Source organism: Melanerpes formicivorus, unplaced genomic scaffold (genome assembly GCF_026170545.1).
Source record: "Melanerpes formicivorus ecotype bairdi unplaced genomic scaffold, bMelFor1.0.p_v2 SCAF_76, whole genome shotgun sequence".
Classification (NCBI taxonomy): Eukaryota; Metazoa; Chordata; class Aves; order Piciformes; family Picidae; genus Melanerpes; species Melanerpes formicivorus.
Window position 1 is genome coordinate 2152207 of NW_027142428.1, and position 23186 is coordinate 2175392.

At 47.3% G+C, this 23186-nt stretch overlaps 1 protein-coding gene across 1 annotated transcript; it reads right to left on the reverse strand.

Moving 5' to 3' along the window:
- Window positions 1-10176: 10176 nt before the first annotated feature.
- On the reverse strand, window positions 10177-21660 carry CLDN1 (claudin 1). The gene is made up of 4 exons (XM_068164046.1): window positions 21376-21660; window positions 13316-13480; window positions 12732-12816; window positions 10177-12230 (listed from the first exon to the last, which is right to left on the reverse strand). The coding sequence occupies exons 1-4, from the start codon at window positions 21596-21598 to the stop codon at window positions 12068-12070; spliced, it is 636 nt and encodes a 211-aa protein (XP_068020147.1). The 5' UTR covers window positions 21599-21660; the 3' UTR covers window positions 10177-12067.
- Between the last annotated feature and the right edge of the window lie 1526 nt (window positions 21661-23186).

Genomic DNA, 23186 nt, shown 5'->3' on the forward strand with positions numbered 1-23186 from the left:
CCCTGCTGGAAGGCTGCCTGGGCTGTGCTGTGTTACACTGACACACATGCACAGTGTTTCCAAAAGGCAGAATTATCTTGAGGGACCAACTTCACCAGTCAGCTTAAAATTTGACTGATCATCTGTAACAGAATCTCGCTAACTGGTTTTCGCAGATGAGTAAGTACAGATACTGCTGATTTTTTAATTGCTACCATCAAGCTTAATTGGATGTTCAAGATGAATGAGTCTAAGTGTATAGAGGCGGGTGTGGGAATGTGTCCCAGATTGCACCCACCACATTCTTCTGGTCTTCTTTGGAAGTAGATATCATCATTATAGTAACTATCCATAGCCATCCCACAGGTTTGGGGTTGGATGGAGCCCAGAGCCTACCTTTCCCACCTGCCCTGGTCAATCAGAGATAACATGTGGGAAGCTGACACAGCCCCCACCCTGTTCTTCTGGTCTGAGCATAATAAAGCAGCCTCCACAAGCTTGAGTTGGCTGCTTTTTGCCAGAAGTAAATCTGCATGAGAGACATCCGCCAGGAGAAAAGAAATCTCTGACATGGAAGAGCTTGCACTGCCAAGAGGGTTCCAAGAAGCTCAGGAAGAAAGGGAGCAAGTGCTGAGTTAGTGGTGCTAGGAGCAGGCCCATGTTCCATCTCAGGCTGGACATTACAGCACATCCATCAGCAAGTGCACCGGTGGTCTCCAGAAATATGTGGCCACCTATCTTGAGAAGAAGAAAAACACCACTGTGGATGCTGACAGAAAGAGCCTTTCGTAGCAAATCACTGCAATTGCTCCTGAGAGGAAAATTCCTGACTCGGAGAGGAAGCTTTCTGGTCTCGATTAGCTGTGTTGTGATTTGTTTTGCAGATGAATTCCGGGGGGAGGGGGAAAAAAATAAATGAGTGTTTGTTTAGATTTTGTCAGCATTTCTTCTGAACTTCTGTCAGTTCTGGGGGGCAGAAACTCAAATGTCCTGCAAGAATCTCCTGTGGGAAATCATGGATGTCTCTGCTTTTAGCTGCCTTTTGCCTAGGAAATGCGAATCAAAATTACTCTTCTCACAGGGAAGCCCCAAACAAGCCTTTCTGTAAACCTCTTCAGGAAAATACTCACACTGCTTTACTCACACATCTCAGGTGGGGGTTGGTCCCTTCTCCCAGGCAACCAGCACCAGAACAAGAGGACACAGTCTCAAGCTGTGCCAGAGGAGGTTTAGGCTCAAGGTGAGGAGAGAGTTCTTCACAGAGGGAGTTATTGGCCATTGGAATGTGCTGCCCAGGGAGGTGGTGGCGTCACCATCCCTGGAGGTGTTCAAAAAAGGACTGGATGTGGCTCCGAGTGTTGGGTGACAGGTTGGACTTGATGATTTCTGAGGTCTTTTCCAACCTTATAGAGTCTATGATTCTATGACAGGAGCAGGGCATGCCCTGCACTTCCTGTGCCATCTGCAGCTATTCCGTAAGAAATGGTAAATTGATTGAAACAGAGATGGAGCTGTGGTCAGGGCTGGGATGCTCTATGCCTTTTTTTTTGTCCTACCATTTCCATAGGTATCTCTTCTTTAAAATCAGTAGGAAAAAAACAAGTAGTGGTCCAAAGTGGAATCTTGGTGCCTGCAGTTCCTGGTGCCAGTTTATTGGCTCTGAGCACAATATTCCTGCTTCACCAGAGCTTTCCTTGTGCTTTGCTCATGCATGAGCAAGCTAATTTAAATATATATTTGATTCTGTCCCACTCTTAATACATTACTTATTTTTTTCAAGCTCTGAGCTGTTTGCATGCCCCCTGGCAAAGCTAAACTGAATCCATTGCTCAGAGGGGCTGGAAAGTGACAACATTTATGTAATACTGAAAGGACTAGGTTAGCAGAGCACTGATGGAAGCCTCTGCCAGCTGGTGTGCAGAGTATATCACTGCCCATTTCACACAGCATGCTTTTCATTATCCAGGTGAATAATAGGAGGAAAGGGAGGGCTAACTTCTGAAAGCCAGGACACAGATAAGCAAGTTCACCAATATTAGGAGGGATAAGCTGGCATAGAGCAAGTACTTTAAGAATCAGCTTGAATCCCCTCCAAAGTCCATGTGGCTTTGGGTCCAGGGAGACAAAGCAATGCAATCATTAAGGTGTTCTCAGTGTTGACACACACTGCTAAGCTCTGTGCATGCCAAGATAAAAAGAGGCAGCCTCCACTGGTCTATTATTCAGTGCTAGACAACTTGATTATGATGGAAACAAGCTACACTTTTGCAATGTTGACATTGTGATCTATGGTAACAAACAAGTTATAAAAGGCCTGCCACGTTTTGAACTACTGCTATGGCTGTAAGGAATGTTTGAAACTCAACCCAAAACACCTGATCTATCTTCTTTGAAACAAGGTTCATGCAAAGTGAGATTCTGTAAAAGCAGTTTTCTTTTGCTCCTAACTTGGGTCATGATATCATCACTTTTCAAAGCTGACCTGAGTCTGGTTCTAGGGAAGAACTGTAAGGAAATTGCTGTTAAAGCATGGGCTCGTGGTGATAAGAGCTGCTCTGCATCAGAACTAATTCATGCCTGCAGCAGACTTAGGTGTGTGCAAGGAAAGCTTGGTCATTTTTCTGCAGCACAAAGCACCAGATGGTCTTACTTATTTTATGTTCCAGTTTCTGAAAACTTCTGCAAAAAGCCTGGGAGCTTTGCTGGCCTGCTGTGCCCTGGAGTTCACCAGTGCCAAAAGCATGGTCCTACCCCACTGCTCCACTTTTCTCCTCCATTTCTGAGCTGAAGGGTCTCAGTCCTGCTCCCTGCCTTCTGCTGATTTGACCACCCATGTGACAGACCTGGAAGAGACCTATTTGCTCAGCTCAGTGTGCTCCAGAGGTGGCCAGCAAGGATGGAGCACCGAAGACCTGCCCCTTTCCAGGGGAGCCTGAGGACAAAGTGGTCCATATTTTTCCTGTGCCAGCAACCAGAGCCAAGTAACTCATCACAGCTGGCCCGCCCCAGAGGAACACACATGAAGCCCCCCAAGTGCGTGGTGGATTTCTGGAGGAGAAGGAGGAAGAAAGTTAGAGCACCAGCATATGTGCTACATATGTCACATCTGTCACTATATGTGACAGGAGACTCAAGGTCAAAGCCTCGTGGATCTGTGGGCATTTCCCATTATTTCAGGGATTTAAGGCTCGAGCCTACAGCTTGCCTGCTGCCCATCTGTCAGAAGAGCGAACACACTGCCCTAACCCAACAGGTTGCTCTGAGATGATGAAGAATTGGGTGTGCAGATAAAACTGTAGAGAGACATGGAAGTCCTGTGGTGATAAATCTTTGCTCATGAGTTAGCTTGAATTTCAAACAAGTATTTTCTCTAACTGCAGGGCTTAGCCCTGAGACTTACCCTGAAACAAGAAGCAGACAGCCTGGAGCAGTCCCATGAACTAAAGGGCTGCATAGCTGTAAGAAATTATTAATAACAAATCTGCTAGGCAAACGGGGAGGTGTGTTTGAGCCGCTACACTGTTGTTCTTAGAACAGGAACAGATCACAAACCAGTAATTATTCACTCTCACTGCAAGTCTGTCTGCCCAGTGTCTGTTCAGAGTGTATCGCCCTAGCACTCCAATCTGTGCCCTGTGGTATTTCTGCTATACTACCTGGTATCATAGAATTATAGAATCAATAAGGTTGGAAGAGACCTCAGAGATCATCAAGTCCAACCTGTCACCACAGACCTCATGAACTAAACCATGGCACCAAGTGCCATGTCCAATCCCCTCTTGAACACCTCCAGGGATGGTGTCTCCACCACCTCCCTGGGCAGCACATTCCAATGGCTAACAACTCTCTCTGTGAAGAACTTTCTCCTCACCTCGAGCCTAAACTTCCCCTGGCACAGCTTGAGACTGTGTCCTCTTGTTCTGGTGCTGGTTGCCTAGGAGAAGAGACCAACCCCCTCCTGGCTATAACTTCCCTTCAGGTAGTTGTAGAGAGCAATAAGGTCTCCCCTGAGCCTCCTCTTCTCTAGGCTAAACAACCCCAGCTCCCTCAGCCTCTCCCCATAGGGCTTGTGCTCGAGGCCTCTCCCCAGCCTCGTTGCCCTTCTCTGGACACGTTCAAGGGTCTCAATGTCCTTCTTAAACTGAGGGGCCCAGAACTGGACACAGTAACAACAATATTCTCACCATCATTTTCTGGACTTAAAAAGCAGTGGTTAGGGAAAGGTTGTGGATAGGAGATGGAGCTTTGGGTTTTTCATACTACCATCAATTATTTGGGGCCAGTTCAAAAGCTTTCAGGAACTATTTCTTGATCCTAGTGCTGACACTTTGTCTAATTAACCTGGGCAGTAGTTCTTAACAAAGAGTGAGCATTGCCACAGCAGATGCCAGGCTGTCACATCCTACCTTTTCCAAAAAGGGTGTAAAGCACTGGAAAAAGCTGCACAGGAAAGTAGTAGAGTAACCATCCCTGGAGGTGTTTAGGAGATGTACAGATGTGATGCTGAGGGATGTGGTTTAGCGGTGAATTGGTAGTGCTAGGGTAATGGTTGGACTTGATGGTCTCCTCCAACCAAAACATGGTCTCCTCCAACCAAAACAATTCTATGGTTCTATGTCTGGCTCTGGTGGGTTCAGGGGGCTGCTCCCACTTCACAGAGGTCCTGACAGCTCAGCCAGCCCAAGCTGACATGCTGTCCCGTTACTTCTGCCAGGACAGTCCAGCCACATCCAGGTGTGGTGATGTTTTTCATGTCAATGTAGCATACCACAGCTCCAATGTGAGCAAACACATTAATATCAACAGAGCCTTTTCCCCAAGCTAAACATATTACCACATCAGCAAATTACAGGGCAGTGTAAATTAGACTCCCTCTTGTGCAGACTCTGCTCACTGGGCCAAGGCCACATCCCTCCCTTAAGGAGGGCAGCAACAGAGAGTTTCATTACTCCTTAGTCTGCCCTGCCTCTTGCACAGGACTGTGTGCTTGGGCATGGCCCTATTTCAGCTCATGCTCCCAGGTCCATCCCATGCATATTCCCCAAAGGATGCTTTTATCCTGTTACTCTGGGCCAAAGACTGGTAAGCCTCTACAAAAGGGACAACCCACAGGTCTTGGTGTGTTGCAGGGCATCTTCACCTGCTGCAAAACAGAACAAACAAACAAATGCACAGAAGATGGGGCTGGTTTCCCTTTTCTGTTCCCAGTTTCTGAGCACCTGAAGCCAGGAAAGATTCAAACAACTCCCCAGAGCACCTTCCTTTGAAATCCTGAAGTCAGGTAAACAAGCAGACCTGGCTCCCTGACAGATGTGTTTTTACCAGAGCTTTTCTAAAGAACTGCAAAGTGTGGGGAAATATTATTGCAGAGCTGGAGGAAAAAAAACATAAAATGAAGCACTGAGCTCTTTTGATTGGAAAAAAAAAAAATACAGCCCACACTGTCCCATCCCCCTTACTGCAGCTGGCAGCTTTGCTCACAGGAGTAACCCAGGGCCACCAGCTCCAGCTCCGATCACATGCGGCAGAGCTCTGGTGCCAAGGCTGTGACACATACACCTCAGCCCAGCTACCCCTCCAGGAGCTGCATTTAAGAAGAAAGCCACCACCACCACCCCCCAAAAAAACCCACCCCAACGCACAAAACAAAACAAAGTAGTAGCAAAAGAGGAGCACACAGAGGTAAATGATTATTTACAGCTGCTGCGTGGGGAGTGTTACACAAGGGGAGGGTGGAGCGCGTTCCACCGCCCTTCCACAGCTTGTGGGCAGAGAAGCCTATCACTGCTGTGCTGCTTCTACTCCCCCAAGATGGAGTTAGCACTATTTACCTTGTAATAAGAATGCTATTTCTTGCTTTTTTTTCCCCTTTGGATGAGCTTATTTTCATGGCTCCCCTGCTGCTCTCCCGCTGTGGGAGCTAGCTCTGAAGGCAGCCAGAAGTGCCGGACAGGGAGTACCAGCATCCCACCTCTCCCACCTGCTGAATGTTGTTGTGTGGTTCCCAAAGTAAAAATCAAAGCCGTTGCCTGCAGCAGGACGTGAATCTCTGGCAGGAGAGAGTACTAGCACTGGAACAGAGCAGCTCTCACATAGCTGGGTCTTTCCTGGGTGCCAGGGACGTGGGAAATCTTGGCAGGAGACACATTGTTCTTCCCTCACTGCCTCCTGCAGGACTGAGTCTTTCTCAACAGGTTTTTTGTGGGTTTTTTTGTTTGGCTATTGTTGTTCGATGTTTTTTAGTTTGGACTTTTTATTTTCTTTAATTTTTTTCCCCCCTGAGGATCCTTGCTGGGAATGCAGGTGAAGTTCCTTAACTGTGATGATATGGCTTGTTCTCCTCAGCCCTTATGTGGAAATGCAGGTCTTCTGTCAGTCACCTCCCTCACCTTCCTGGGCAAGAGTCTGTGACGTACCTTTACCTTTCAGAGGTGTGGTATTTTGTGGTGTGGTAGGTGAGGTGCAAAGATATCATGGTAAGAATGGGGCTTGTGCAATGTCCCAGACAGAATGTGCCACCAGCTCAACTGTACAAGTCAGGAAGAGTCTGGTATAGTCAGAGGGACCTAGTGATGCAAGAACTTGGGAAAAGTCCTTCCTCAAGTAGGAGGACCTGGACAATTGTAGAAAAGAAGGGTAGGAGGGGCTCAGAGTCCAGTTTCAGAGCAAGGCAAGAACTGAACACATAAAAATTCCTAAATACAGGAAACTTGAAATCAGCACTCAGCTTCTTGGCATGAAACCTGCTCCTGGGCCTGGCTGATGAACCTGACAGGAGTGGAGGGCAGTTTATGTGCCTAGGAGGCAAAGATGGGTTGCCTGGTGCTCAGCCCTTAGCCCAGACAGGAGCTCCCAACTGGCAGCTGCTTACAATCCCTGTGGCAGCAAAACAGAAGCATCCAGAGATTCCCATGGCTGGGGCTTCTGGTGTCTCCAACAGATCACTGCAGGAAATGTAGACCCTAGAAACACCAAGTTCATGATGCAGTATGCTAGGAATCCAGGCAGGGCCTTTCTGGAAAAGCTGTAGGAGTTGGGATGTTTTCCAATCAAGCACATGAGGCTCAACAAAGGAGAGTTCTTCCCTTTTCTGCTCAGTGATGCAGATGCCATAGCATGCAGGGCTTCTACAGGGGTGCAGACAGGGGTCATAAAAGCAGTGTGCCAGATAAAAGCAAACTCCTTGTCACAGGCTGGGCTTCTAGAAGAAAGGAAATGGCAACTAGATTAATTAAAGAGACCATGGAACTGGGGATAATGAGGAAATCCCTGCAATGCTGTTTGTGTTGCAATCAAAGGGCCAGTTTGGAAAGTCCAGGTCAGTTGCCCAGCTGGATGTAAAGCCTCAATTTAAACACATAGTTGTTTCAAGTCTGTGGTTTGTGGGGTAAAGTGTAGAACCCTCTGAAAAATGAATGCACCTGGACCAGGTCTGTGGTAAGCAATCCTATCTCCAGTCTGTATGACACCAGCCATCTTCTCTGCCAGTTGGTGAGTGCTAAGGTAACAGGCAAAGAACATTGTGAGGGAGAAATGCTGATGGCATATGCAAATTGCACTGGCAGGACTGCTTGGCCGTGTGAGAGGTCTTACACTGCAAGGTTTGACTGCAGTTCTGTCAATGTGCAAAGAGTTGCCTCTGTGAAATAACTCCTTAGGCAGGGGCAGGTGTAAGACCTTGGAAGAAATGCTGCTACTGTTGGCATCTTTTGGATGTCCTTTGTGAAAACACCGAGGCAGTTTTACACCACTGTCAATTCTCTGGCTGCTCCAGGTTATTCCATATGTCTCAAAAGGTCAGGAAAAAGGCTTCAGCTCTCTCAGCCTGGTACTCATCTGAATGTGTAGATCAGCTACATTTGAGCATCTTGAGGGAGCTACTGGTATTTCTGGAGTTTGCTTTTTAACAAGTGCTGCATTGACCTCTTTCCCTCAGTAATGCCATTATTTCTGCCTTATGTTAAAAAGAATCTGAACTTACATGAATATTTCACAAACATTTCTTACCACCATCACCAGCTTTATTGTTTTGGTTTTTCCCCCCCCCAAGAGAGCTGTCAGTGCTTTAACACACTACGTATGTGCTCAGAGCAGTACAGAAAACAAAGGCAGTTTTATTATAAGAAGCTCATGTAAATCAGAAGCTGAATCTGATAAAGGCATTAGCACAGATGGTTTCTTAAAATTATCATGTTGGAGAAGCCAAGAAATACAACAGGCTGATGCTATTCCAAAAACATCTTGAGCTCTCTCCTTTGATAGATCTAAGCAATAAAAATGAGCATGCAGTTCCTACTGACAGTGAAGCTCCCTGCATAGTATACACAGCTCTGGCACCATATGAATAATAAATATGGCATGGAAGATGCCAAGAAGTTGTCAAAGTTCCCATTGTTGTACAGACAAATGCCATCATTTTATTGCGAGATGGCTTTAGCATCAAGAATGTCAGTTACATGCAAAGACTTAAATGCAGTCAAAAACCCTCCCCCCCTACTTTCAATCCATGCTACTCCAGTTCTAAGAAACTTACAGCAGAGATGGCCAAAGGTAGCTTAAAAAAAAAACAAACCACAAAACACATCCAAGAGGAATTGCATGGTTCTGCATGAAAGACAGGAGAAAAAAAAAAGGTTGGAAGCCTCATTCCCAAGCAGGGTGAAATGAGAGCTGCCCTAAGTGGGCGAAGGTCACCACCCCTCCAAGTTCATGGATAGTAAGAGGCGTCATGGTCATGTCACCCCATGCCACCACTGGACTGGAACTAGGATTGAAAACCACAAGAGATTGTTTATTCCCAGATTCATCTTTGGCTTTCTAATCAGCCTGCTGGCAATCCACAACACCTACCCAAAAAAGTTTGGCTGTGAATTTTGTCAAACTAGAAGGACAGCAAACAAGCTAGCCTCTGGCTGTTTCCTCCGAGCTCGTCTCAAACAGATCTGAGTCTCCTGCAGCAGCCTATTATTGCCAGCAGGTGAGAACTTCTACTGTTTGAAAGGCAGGATTGCTTTTCTTCCCCATTCTTCTGCCCAGGACTTTACTACTGCCCAAGAAACTTCAGAGTGGAACTTGCAAAAGTCCTTAGAGAGGGACTGAGCATGAAAACATGGGAAAAAATTAATCTCAATGGAAATCCTTAAATAATTCACAGGTTGGAATAAGAATGACCACAGACCCCAAACTATGCCAGGCAACCAGTCTGCTCCAGGCACTGCAAGCTCACTGAGCCAGCCACATGCCTGGGTGTTTTGCTCTGCCAGCTTCACAAGGCCTAATTAGCTTTATTCCTTTTGTTTGTAATTACAAAAGCAAGCAGCCTGTGGAGAGAGGGAACAGAGGAAGCAGCTCCTTGACTGAGCTTAGGAAAATGTTTTTAAATAAAGTTTGCCTCTCATCAGATGTACTTGAAAATATGAAAGGCATGAACACAAGAGCCCTGGAAACAGAAAAAGGTTTCTAGGCCAGAAAGAAGCAAAGGGGATAGAGCCTTGCCACCCTCAGTAGTATTAATACAAGTTAGAAGAGACTATCCCCAGCTGGAATTCCTCTCTACCTGGTATGCAAAAAAGGTACACCAGATTGGCTTTGTTCATTGTCACAGATGAAAAAAGCACAATAAACCCCCAAAAGTGTTTTAAGGCGAGATGGGTCCAAAGGCCCAACTCTTCTGTTAACCCAGAAACACCAAAGAATTGCACCTAAGAGTTTGAAGCATATACAGATCAGCAGGTCTCTTCGTACTCTGGAAGCAGAGCATCTCATGCAGATAGCCACAGCCTGCACATACCCTACCCCAGGTAAAGCTAGAGAAGAAAGCACTGCTAAACAGAGGATCTCTCCTTGGGAGAGTCTTGGCTCCACACCCCATTCCTGCAGCTCCCACTCCCCTGCAAGGGAATCATCTGCCTTCCCCCTACCCCTTCCTGCTCCACCCAGGGTGCAGCCTTTCATGGTGAGGAGCAGACCTTCTGGTTTCTGGGCTGCAGTCACAGCAGATTACTGGGTGAGTTTCTGCCAGAGGCCACAACTGCCTGACTCACTGCAGAAGATCTGTCCCCACCTATGTCTACTATAGATACACAGATAAACAAGCTCCATACTGGCAGGCAAGCTGCTAAAAACCCAAGCCCTCCCTCTTCTCTCCCACGCACATTGGCCCAAGTCCTCTCAAACCCAAGAAATTAAGTAATGCAGTTTTGAGTTTCCTTAAAAAAAAAAGTCCATTTATTGAAATTGTTTAAACATTTTATACAAGTTCCCAATACAAGCATCTGCTTCCTGGCTGGGGGTTAATGCAAATACAAAAGCACAGACTTCAGCAGCAATTTAACATCACCTAAACTGCCACCCCCTAAGAGGTCTCATGAGGCAGCTGCTGTGCATAGGCAATTCCTCATGGAGAAGCGGAAGCCACATGACCCAGCTCCAAGTACAGGTCAACATCAACTCAAGCCTGAAGCAAATGCTCTGGTTGTTTTTTTCATAACTTTGATTTATATTGCAGTTAGGTCAAACAGACGTACAAGGCTTATACAAACCCCCATGCTATGGTTATACACGGCTCAGCCCCAAAGGCTTTCCCTGGCTACAGAAGGAAATCAAGAAATGACACCTCTGAACACATACACAATTATAAATCCTGGTCAGAAGCAACTAGTTTCCTTCTGTAGGAAAAGACAGGTTGAGCCTTGGAGAACTGGTACAATCCTTCTAGGAATTACAAGACTTCATCCAACCTCAGCCAGTATTAGTCAAACACCAAGTGACTGACTGGGTGCTTGAGAGGAAGGGGTGGGAACCTTTGAGCTGCATTATTTATTTATTGAATGATAATATGCAAGGATGGCTTTATCTTTAAAATGCTAGTTTCTTCCTCTTTGGTGAACTTGGATCAAAAGAAAATGCCACGAGCTTTGAGTCAGTTTCCTTGGAATTTGCCTTCATACCACTGAAAGTGTTTACAAGGAAAAGACAGGATGAAACTGCAGCATGTGAGGTATCCTTGGGGAAACATCAGGGAGTGGCAGTGCATTCAGTTTGGTTGAACATTTAGCTGCTACAGCAAACCAAAATCAGTAAGTAAGCCCAAACACGAAAGACTCAAGGTAGGAGGAGAGTGTTTATTAAAAGGTGGCCTGTAACACACACAATGGGATAAAGCTTCAAGCTCAGTTATGTACTAGGGTGGAAACATCAAGAAACAATCACTTGCAGCACTGTGTCTGAGAACGGCACCAATAGCCCCACCAGAGACCAGTGAAAATAGAAGGCAATAATTTTGCTTCAGTTATTCCCTGACAAAGAAACTTGTGGCTGCTTTGGGAGTCTGCTAGCCTCTGTAGACAGAACTCTGTAGCCCTTTGGTCAAACAATCAACAAACAAGATCTTGTGTCAAAGAGCAATGACAAACAGTTAAGCCAAGCCACCTTAACACAGCATCGTCTGTTGGCCAGCAATAGTGCATGGACAGTTATGGGTTTCAACTTAAGTCACAGCAATTTAATTGTTGACCCTTTGTCATGCCAACCTGCACAGGAAGGAAGGTGCACCAATAAAACAGTACAAGAGCATTTTAGATCTCTTCAAGCATTCTTACATGTGAAGTCTTTTCCCAAAAATTATGGTTTCCCCTTAAGCTATTGGTTTCATCACTTGGTATCTGATATATCTTCCTTTATCTTCTACACACACCACACTGGGCTCTAACTTAATGGGTGGGATATGGGACTGAATTTGTTACCCTTTAAAAAAAAAAAACACAGCTAAAAAAGCACCAACATCCATCTAAAAAAACCACAGTATCATTTTTCCCTTTTACTCCCAAATACTAAACTTCACCCAAGCTCGGAGGTTTCATCTTTTCGGTGGCAACACCTATGAATCTAGGCTAGCCTTCCTCCATGGGCTGGGAGAGAAAAGAGAAGTTATGTCCAGTAGCAAAGAGGATTACAAAAATATACACATTTTGGGGGAGAAGAGGAAGGCAGAACCTAGAGTCTCAACTCTGCTCAGGACAGTGGCATTGTAGTGTCCTCTCCAAAATGCTTTCACTACCAGTGCTGGCGGCTCCTCTTCTTTGATTCATTATACATAATCCTTCCCTGTGGAGGGAGCATTTTTTGGATAGCCTCGAGTGGGTGGATATGAAGTTTCCCTCCTTGGACAGGAACAGCAGAGGAAGGCTCCCCCAAGGATGGCCAGAGAAGCAGCTGCCCAACCTATGAAGAGAGCTGATCCAAACTCAAATCTGCAGGAGAAGAAAGGAAGAGTGAGTTCTACAAGTAATGCCTCTGGATTACAGTGTTAGCATGTTCACACAAAGCAGAAAGCAGCTGAAACTGGAATGAAAGTAACTTCCTGCAAGCAGCAGTTTGGAGCAACACAAGTTTCAGCTGACCCTCAAAAGCCCAGAGCTTTGTAGCCTGGGTTGGACCAGTCTGCCAGCTCACCCTGCACAGCTACACCAGGGCCAAGCTTTGCACAAATAAGGCCTTAGCATTTAGTGGAGGAAGAATGCAGAAGTTGCAGCAGTTAGGTCTCTGGCAGGGATGCTGCCTTAAAACAAAGCCAAGACTTAGAATCAATATGGATGATGAGATCTGGTCATAATGCTCTTTCGGCACAGTTTGAAGCCAACTCAGCTAGTTCAGGAAATTCCCTTCTTTGTTTTGAGCCACTGCTACTCAAAACTAAGCCCTATGAGCATTTGTCATGCTATACTACAGTGCTAGATCAAATGAGTCAGTACCTGGTGTTGACAGGGGTGAAAGGGTCATAAAAGGCTCGAGCCACTCTGTTGCCATACCATGATGTGGCCACCAGTGCTGCCAAACCTGCACATGAAAAGAACACAGTATCATGAGCTACTAAAAAAACAAACCAAAACAACCACCAAAAATCACTTCAAAAATGTGTAGAGGAAGCAGATCTGGAAGGATGCTGAGCTGCTGCTACCACTACCCTGGAAAGTTCTGGCCTATTACTCAGGCTGATTAGGAGAGAAATTACAGGATTTGAGGTCACCCACAGTTACACTGCAACCAAAAGCAAGACTGCTGATAGCCTTTCACTGAAGCATGGTCTACTGGTTAAACTCAGCTCTGCTAATAGAGATGGAAGGCATACAATCTCTATGAAGTAGGATGCTAGTGTCAAAGACCCATTTGAAGCCTCAGATAGCCAGAAGTGGCTGTGCCAACATCCTCTAGGGAATTCCCAGCCCAATATGCTCTTGGAGATTGACAGGAACCTTCCCTGTCCTCTCACACCCCATGCAAGATAAATGCTGCTTAGGAAACAGCAATTAACACTAAACATCCATATGGTACCAACCTGCAATGATGAAGAGCACCCCACCGAAGACTGCCATCCGCATCTTCTTCACCTGGTCATCTTCCATGCACTTCATGCATTTCATGCCAGTCACAGAAACAAATACAGCCACAAGGCCCAGGAGTATTGCAGCCACCATCAAAGCCCGAGTGGCCTGCAGACTGCCTAGAAGACATCAGAACTCGAGTTACCAAAAAGAAAACTCAAGATACAAATATAAACTCGAATTACTGGGCTCAGAAACCTTGTGTCAAAATACTCTGCTCCTTATCATACAGGATACAACCAAGCAAGACATTCTTTTTCAGCTTTAAGCTCCCAGAGACTGTTATGCATTGGGATCCGAGCTCTCAGCCTCCTCTAAAATGCATGGCAAACAAGGGCATGCAGCTTTTGGCAGGAAATGACCTGGGAATTGCCCTCAGACATCTTTTGTTCCTGCATCATTTGAATCCCAATTGGAAGGACATATCTGCTTATCAAAAGAAGTATTCAGATTTAGGCCCTACCTTGACAAAGCATTTAAGCATGCTTTAATATGAATAGTGTCATACATATGAATAGTCCCACAGCAGACAGACAGCAAGGCTCCTTTATTGCTCAGCACTTCCAAAAACCTGTCTTTTATACAAATACCTCACGGGTGATTTAGGTATTTTTGTGCTAAATCTTCGGTTTGAGTCCCAAAGGGTACAAAACTACAACTGCAACAGACTAAGCATTTTCCTACAGGAATGAAAAATACTTGTTGGGGGTTTTTTCCTACCTAAAATATTTAGCTTACTAAACTCAAATGCATTCAAAAGTTGTAAGAGCCTTTTGTGCTTTAAAAGTTAGAGCATGGGATGATGGTTCCCTTAGGCAAGGGTCAGTGTATTTATCCAAGATTTGGCTTTGTATTGACTCCTGAGGACATACATGCCCTATGTACATGAGCTAATGAATTCAGATTTTCTTGATACCGAAAGAAAAGAAAATGATGGTAGAAATTAAGTCATTACTGAAAAGCACTCATGTGACTGAACACCTGAATGGCAGAGAAATAAAAGCCTGAGCTCTATTGCCTGGCAAATCATGTTTGTTTGAACAACATGGATTTTAATATGCAGCCCTGTTAAGACCTGGAACAAACAAATCAAAGGGAGAAACTCCCAGGAGCATGCTGTAACCAAGGCAAATGTGTCCCCTGGCAGAAGGCTATCGGGCGGCGACACATGTACAGTTCTAGCAAAGTATCACCAGAATCTATTTGCAGGTCTGGAGTTCACCCCTCAAAGCACACTGACCTCATTCTGCTAGAGCTCTGTAAAATACTTCAAGCTTGGACAACTACAGCTGCAAGATTTCAGCTTATAATAGTGCACCTGCAAACTCAGTCAGCACTGGTCTGGTGAACCCATCAGAGCCTGGAGCATAGATGAGTTCAAATCCAATACCAGGAGGGTAGCACAGCCACATGCCTATCCTCTGCAGCTCTGTTGCACTGTGTCTGTCCCACAGCACTGCCTGTGCAGGAAAAGTCTGGTGACCCACATCAACAACAGCTGTCAGACCCACTGCTAGTGCTGCTTTAAAATGGATCTGGATCTGCCTTACACAACCTTATTGTCCTGTAAGTGGATTATGAAACCATTTACAAACAAAACAAAAAGCAATATTCAGAGCAATAGAAAGAAAGGACACTCCTTTTAAAAGACTCTTGGCTTTCTTGGGAAAAACCCCACAATCAGCCTGGCTAGATGACATCTCTCACTTCCTTCAAAGGGGAAGGTGACAAACTTCCCCACCATCCAGGTGTTAATCAAAACCCATCTGCTGCGTTGATTGCTGAAACCATTTACAAAGCCATTAATCTCAACAGCCCTATCCAAACCCATTTTGGAACACCTTTACCTCCAGTGTCAGAGATCACACTCTAAATTTCTAGCTTGCAGAAATTATGCCAGTTTTTAGAAATACCTTAGCTGAGAGGTTACCAACCCAGGCAACCAATTCAGTTGCCATACACTTAAGGCTAAATTGTGCATTACAGCAGTAGCTCTGGAGAGGTCAATGGCTGAACACTAGTTCACCATTGCATGGGAAAGGACATTTTCTTCAGAGGTATCAAATCAGTTTCATCAAATCTACAGTAAGATGGCCTTTCATGAAGGTGAAAACAGGAAATGTTTTCCCAAACATCTAAAAAACTAGGGTGGGAAGAGACTTCTCACCTCCAAATACAGTATTAAGGAACAAGCAAGATGATGCTTCAAAACATTTCTGTGACCTCAGAAGACCTAGCTATGAAACATGCTAAAAATCTCAAAGTGTTTTAACTGGATACACACCCTGACAGCTCTGCAGAAGTAGTTACTAAAAAGCAAGCACTGTGAGCACTTCCTAGGGTCACCCACTTTCAGCAGTGAACCCTAGAGGACATTCCCTGGTGTCCTCATCCCTCCTTTATGTATGGCTCCGTGGCATAAGAGGACAGAAGCACTTAGGAAGCTTGCAGTAGGGCAGAACACCAGCTTGGGGCATTTGCAGAAGTCTTTTCCTTTATCCCACGAAGCTTATACGTAACATGACTGTATCACCCAACTATCCTCCCCTCCGCCCAACCCAGCTGCCCCATGCTCATATCTCATGTTGGGAGACAGGGCTTTTGTCTTCCTACCACTTTTGCAATGTGTGCAGTACACCAACCGTAGTTAATCATCACACAAACTATTAGTTATTAAGTACACATTAACAACCACGTTGTCAAGAGAAGCTGCACATCCAGCAGCTGGGAAAGCTAGTTTAATAATAGTTCTGTTGTGCACAGAGGTCTTTTTCCAAGTGCTTTAAAAAAAAATCCCCAATGATAGAAGTAGGATATTGTCTTAACCTGCTAAACAGGACTGGCTACCAACAGGGAGAAGTACTCCACAGTAATTTCACTTTACAACTTCCATCACATTAGAGAGAAACAGGACTTCCCCCACACTCCTTGCTGTTTCAACCCTCTCCCCAACAGAACAGGCAGCACAATGCTTGTAGCCTCCCACACCATAGCTTTCTGAAACCAGCAGTCTCAGGAGCACCAGGGAAAAAAAAACAAAAGTCCTGTACAAAGCAAGACAAACTGGCCTGGCACCCAAAACCAGCTGTCAGGTGGCAACACTGTTTTGACAATATGAACTACTATTAACAAGCCCTTTGATTGCTGGTTAGTAATGAGAAAACTGACCTGAAAAGCCTATAGCAACAATACTGAAGAACAGAGGTTTAAAGCTACTATTTTAAGTTTGTTGACAAAAATGTGAATTCTGCAAGCCACAGAAAACTCTGCTGCAAGTCCACAAAAATGACACAGCAGTTCACACCGGTTTCACTTTAATGAAGCTCCCTTTTTAAAAGCAAGCAAACAGTTCTGGCTTCTTTTCAGTGGGTTTGGGCACAAACTACACGGTACAGCTTATCTGAAGTGCCTACCTATATAACTTTTTTCCTTCCCACAACTACCATTACCTGACAGGAATAATTACTGGCAACTGCTTGGTTTATGTATTATATACATATAAACTACTTCAGCATGTTTGAGGATATTTGTCTGTAATTGCATTTCTTTCTTTCTTCTGTTATGTCAACTACATCAGACAAAAGCTGTTGGGAAAGTGCCATGGGATTTTTGTAATGCCCGTTTGTAATGCAAAATTGCTGTAATGGCTCCGTGTGCAGATTATTTTCTGATAGGGATGATGCCCATTGACTGCCTTGTTTGTGTTTAAACTATGGACTTTTCCTTCCCTTCCCATGTGCCTCCATGCAGCCAAATGACAGAATACACGTGAAACAGGTGCTCTGCAGCTATCTCTAATCTCTGACAGGGAAGTTCCCCAGAAGTTACAAGCACCCCTGTAGTTTAGTGGGCATGTTACACCATCGACCTCCAAGAGCAGTCAGCTGCCTTCAAAGCCTTCCCACTGGGATTTCATGAAAGCTGAATCTCCTGGAAGGAGAGTGATCTGAGACCCTGCTGTTCTGCCCTGCCCATGTGAAAGTTCTTTGCAGCAGGCAAGGGAACAAAGATCTGAGCAAGCAAGAACAGCTTCAGAGGTAGCCAGCAAACCTCTCACAGTTTGCACTCATTTTGACTGGACCCAAAAGCCTGGAGGCTTTCAACCCCCGTACCAACTTCTGCAAAGAACTTGCACACACCACCACCAGGTATTCCAGTCTGCCCTCCTTCAAAGCATCTCCCCACAAGTCTAAAAGACTGCAGATGAATCTGGGCAGGACACAAACTCAGAGAGGTTCGTGTTTCTTGCCAAAATGGAAAGGCTTGAACGCCCTCACTGCATGCCCTGTACTAAAGGGGCAACTTCAGTGGTACTCTGCCTACCCCACAGCAAATAAGGTTCAATTGTCTCCTGCGGTCAAACAGCAGAGAAAGCTTCCTGGTACAAAAGGGAACACTCAGTACCACAATTGACAGATTCCTGGTCAGAAGAGACCTGGGCAGCCTGTTTTCTCACAAAGCCTGGAAATTCTCTTACCAAGAGATTTAGTAACAGAGTTGTACTAGCTCCTAAAGCTGCTTAGAAGCTGCTTGTAGAGCAACGAAGTCAGTTTATTGCAACAGAATTTCATCCCCTCTTGCAGACACAACAGGACACCGCACAAGAACAGTCTAGGTGGCATTCCAAGTAACCCTCTACCTTCTGAAAGCACAAATGAGACTGTTTTATCACTTGATCATGATTTTTCATGAGGAAGGAACAGGGATTGAGAAACATGGGAGCAAATTAACTCTTAACCCACATGAAAGCACAGATAGCAGCAGGTTCTACCTGCTTACTCCAGATCTAAAGATGGAGAGGTAACAAACTATTTGGACACATTTGTCCCTCCCTGGGCCATCCTCCCAACTCCCCCACCATCAATAACCTGAGCATGAACTCTTCCATCCCCCCACCCATCCACTTCCCCAGCTCCTGGAACAGGCTCAGCCAGAGAGGTAAAGATGAAGGAGGAAAGACTCCACATTTCAGTGATGCTGTTTGAGCATCCAAATCCTTGTTTATTTTCTGGGCTAGGGCACAAAGGCTCATTGTGGATGTACCAGGTTTGCTGATAGAGTAGTAGACGAGTCTCAGCTTGTCTCAAGCACAGAACCTCTCCCAGCAAAACCAAACAGGGCAACCAGTATCTTCAGCTAGAACAGTCTAGACAGAACCCTGGAAAACTGCTTTCAACAGAAGAGTGTGGTTAAGTGGGGCTGAAACCTTCCAGAGACAGGTACTACGAGCCCCTTTCCCTCCTGTCTGAGACCATCTCCCTGAGACCCCAGAGGTGCACAAATCTCAGCTAAGCTCCATGGACGATGCTGGAGGGCTACAAGAACAATGCTGAGGCTGTGCAATAAAGCCTTGTTGCAAGGGTGGCTTTTGTTGCCTGTGTGTCTGCATGTGGCCACGCACTGCTTTTCACGTAAGCCAGCAAAACGCAGCCTTTCTATTGCCTGAATAGGAGCACTGACATAAGCCCTCAGCTGAACGCAGCTGCGGGAGAAATGCCAGCATGGGTGCACTCCAGCAGCGTTGCCACACGGGAAGCTGGATGCCCCTCAGTTGGCTGATGGTGCTTATCAGCTTGTGCCAATCCCATCTCCAACGTGCAGCATCAGTTCAAGCAGCCAACCACTAACACATCTAGAGGAACAGCAATAGCTACCAGCGAGCTAGCAAAGCTTTCCAGCATCCCCACAACCATGAATTACTGCAGGTGTGAGGAGAGTCAGTCCTTTCTACAGGGACAAAATAATTACAGATCTGAGCCTCTCCCATCCGCGCATGAGGCTCTGATGTGTGGCTCAGAGCAATCAGGGCACATGAAGCTCTAGCACAAAAGCATGGGCAGGCAGAAGTTTTTCTGCCTTCATAACTGTACCACCTTCAGCACAACACAAGCAAACCCAGTAAGAGAGCTCTTACTGCACAGCTGCACCTGTCCCAGGGTGCGGCTGTTGCATGGAGTGTAAATGGATTTCTTTCACACCTCCACCCGAAACGGTACTGCTGGTCCCTGCCTATTAGGCTGCTAAGACCAGGCAGGGAAAACAGGAACTAAGTTCATAGATATGGTCTGCTTTCAAGCAGGAAAGACACAACCTAAGCAAGCTAGGATATGAGAGAAGGGAGCCCTTTAGTGCTCACTGACTTTCCCAACGAGGAAAACTGTCTCTGAGATTTCCGTATTTCGTGGACCAGGGACTCTCTAAGTACAGAAAAGATCACAAGAGCTCAGCCTTGGCTCCTGCCACCTCACACCTCTCCATAGTCCTGGGAAGAGAAGAGACCTTATTGTTTGCAGGACAAAGACGAGGGGGAGCAGCAGGTTTTCAGCGCTCAGCAATGAATGGGCTGAGTCTAGAGGTCCTGGGGCAGGTTTTCAGAAGCCTGTTCAAGCCAGACTCCGCGGAAGATTCTGCAGGCAGGTCTCATTTACAGCACAATGGGTTGCAGCTACACAGCCCCAGAGGCAAGTTTACCTTTCGCAACCCACCCAGGGGGTGGCTGGAGATTCCTCAGCACTTTTGGCATCTTCCCCCCCCCCCCCCCCCCCCCCACTCCCAGTCCAAGATAAGAAGCTTGAAGCTGAGCTTATACATAATTACTACTCAAACCACCCCAGACTCTGTGCTTAGCCCAGACCTGATTACCCACATCCCTGCAGCCTGAGTGCTATGTGGGTGCTCTCCCCAGGAGAGCAATTAACGCCTCTATCAGCTGCTGGGCCCACGAGTGTCCGGGGCCAGGGAGCAGCACTGGCTGACGTGGGCTAGCGATGAACGTGAGGCTCGGGATGTCCGACTTCAATGCGCGACGCAGAGGAAGGGTTTGGTAGCAATTTAAAACGGGGATACTCCCAATGGTCCTTGGTTTATGTGAAACCGTCTGCCCATTCCTCCGGGAAAGAGAAGGTGACCGAGGTGGTAATTATTATTTTATTAATTAGGGAGGGATAAAGCTTTTCCAAGACACTAGTGAAATCGGGATGGGAGGAGGGATATTGAGAAAGGATGGGGTTTGGGTTTTGTGTTTGGTTGTGGTTTGTGGGGTTTTTTTGTAAACTCCTTTGGGTGTCATAAGTTATATGCTCCAGTGCTCTAGAAACAGTCCTCAATGGGGGTCCAGCTCGGCTTGACTGCCCCAAGTGATACGCCAGCAAGCCAGATCCTGTATACACGAGATGGTTTCACCATCCCAGTACAAGAGACTTAATCAACCTTGATGTACGGGTCTGCCTAAAAACTTCAAGCAGTGCTACCTGGGCAAGAGTCCAGAACACCTGCCAGCCCTTTGCTTAACAGCCCCACGAGAATACCAGCGATTTTCCCAGAGAACAGAAAACCAAACCGGTCAAACGAAACCAGGCAAACGCAAAAAGGGTCCCGGCTCTAAACGTCCATCTCAACACAGCTGATAAACTCTGATCCCTGCTGAGCCATGCCTAACGAACAGTAAATTTCTACAGCCAAAAGTTCTTTCTCTCGCAACACACGGGAAGATACGACCCTTTCCCCTCGGGACCTCTGTCAGGGGAGGCGGGCAGCCGGCGTACCGACATGGGTTGCAGGACGGCTCCAGCTCCTTCCTGGGTACTGGCCCACCAAGCCACCCCGCCCCGGGATGTAGTGTCGCCGCGGGTTGCGCCCCTGATGCTCCGCGGACAGTCACCGGGTGGCAGGGAGAGGCACCATAGGAGCCCCAACGGGAGAGAGAGTGACCTCGACCCCGTACCTTCAACACCGAAGGGGCAGGTAGCGTGAGACAGAGACCTTGAGACCCGATAGCACGGGTGCTAAGCGGGATACGGGACACACGGGCAGCAAGGACTGCCACTCTTCATCAGCACTTTAGCCCAAGTCCAGCATGACCGACACCAGCACGGTGCTAATGACCCCACGGGACCGGCACCCTCAGCTCCGACCACAGACAGATTGAGGCGGAGGGTATGACCTCGTCGGGACAGCCACCCGCAAGCCCAGCAGGATGAGTACCCCAACACCGCAAACCGTAGCCCCGACTTACTCTCCAGCTTCAGCAGTGAGTCGTACACCTTGCACTGGATCTGCCCCGTGCTCTGCATGGCGCACGACATCCACAGCCCCTCGTAGAGTGCCTGGGCCGTGACGATGTTGTCCCCCGCGTAGGATGCCATCTTCCACTGGGGCATGGCGGTGCTGATGATGATGCCGATCCAGCCCAGGAAGGCCAGCACGAAGCCCAAGAGCTGCAGTCCCCCGCTGGCCATGTCTGAAGCGGGGGCGGGGCGCGGAGGGTCGCTGCGAGGGTCGCGAAGGAGCGCTCCCAGCTCCGCGCGCCGCACTACCGCCCGCGCGCCGACCCGCGCCCCTTTTAAAGCCGCGCAAAGCGCGCCCCCTGGCGGCCGCCCCCCCAGCCCCGCCCCGCGGGGGTTTCCGCGGCGGGACGCGGCCCTTCGCAGAAACCGGTCCCGCTCCACAACAGTCTTCCTCCACCTGCCCTCGCTGCTGCTGCTACCTCCACACCACAGCCTTCGCTGGAGTACAGCGATACCCCTGTGGCGAGGGGGGCATGCAAGTGCCCCTCTTGAAGGTGGTCTCCTCCTTAAGGGTTTCGCCCCGACCCACTGCCTCTACCGTCCATCCTCCCCCTTGATGTCTTTGGAAAAATGGCTGGTGGCACTGTACGCCCTGTCCCCCACGGGGCGTGCCGGGGGATGCTTTGGCACCCGTGAAGGTTTTGGCACCTCCAAAAAGTGATCTGGTTGTGCTCGCAGGTCTCCTCGCTTCTAGAGCTGGGCCCTGAGAGCATGAACCCACCCCCCTCACCTTCCCTGGGCTTTGCTGCCTTTTGCTCCCCTTGATGAGCCAGAGCTTTAAACTTTCCCTTTCGAGTGAAAACTCTCTCTTAGAGCCAGCATATCAGACGGGAAAGGTGTATATCGAGCTCTGCCAGCGTCTCCAATCCTGCTGGAGTCCATGTGACCCACCTTTCCCAGCCCACTCTAGTGCCACTGCCACTGCCAGGCAAGGGCAGGGGCCATTTCCCACTGGATAGGCTCACTGCTGCAGGGAGAAGTCATGGAAATTATCAGTATTATGAATCTAGAGGGCTTTCAAAGAGGCAGCTGAGCAAACACTCATCATCCACATACAAATGTTGCCAGCACCCGAAATCCAAACTCTTGGAGTCTACCATTCTAGTAAGGACGAGGTGCTATACAGCTTTGCATTACAGGATCTCCCTTAAAGGAGAAATTTCGGGGTTTGAACGCTTTCAATAGTTTACTGAGCTTCACTGGACAAGAGGATTACAGACCAGGAAAGAGAGTCCTCTTTTCTCGGGCGTGTATTTGTTCAGTTACTTGAGTTTCCCTTTCTCCTACGTGAATATCTGAATATTGAGAGATCCAGACCCAGGACAGGTAGAGTGAGGACATATTTCTCTTTCAGAGGGCCCGGGGAGCACACGGCATGGTCTCGGTACTGCTGACTACCTTCACCGTGAGCTGTATGGAGGCAACGTTCAGCCTGGACTTGCTGTAATCCCAGGCTCTGTGATAAAGAGTTGATAATTACTGATAAAGGTCGTACTGGAGGTAGGGATAGGTCTGTATTGTTTTGGCACCGTGGTTTGCAGCATTCTGACGATTTAGGAGATTTTGCTGGAGCTGCTTCCTGAGATTTGCAAACAGACAAACAGACTCGTGATTACCTGACCAGTCCTGCGCAATGCTGGGGAGGGGGGAGGGGTGGGGTGCGGGAGTGAGGGGGGGTCAAAGGGGAGAAAAGCAAACGCAATCTTGCCACACCGGGCAGCAAACAAAGCCGGGCTGGTTTGCTCTGAAAACACTCGCG

Bases quoted from the DNA above. Each gene is read 5' to 3' on its own strand.
- CLDN1 (XM_068164046.1), bottom strand. From the start codon at position 21,598: ATGGCCAGCGGGGGACTGCAGCTCTTGGGCTTCGTGCTGGCCTTCCTG. The intron at 13,481-21,375 runs GTAAGTCGGGGC...GATGTCTTCTAG, and splicing joins CTCACTGCTGAAGCTGGAGA to GCAGTCTGCAGGCCACTCGG. The intron at 12,231-12,731 runs GTACTGACTCAT...CTTCTCCTGCAG, and splicing joins TTCACCCCTGTCAACACCAG to ATTTGAGTTTGGATCAGCTC.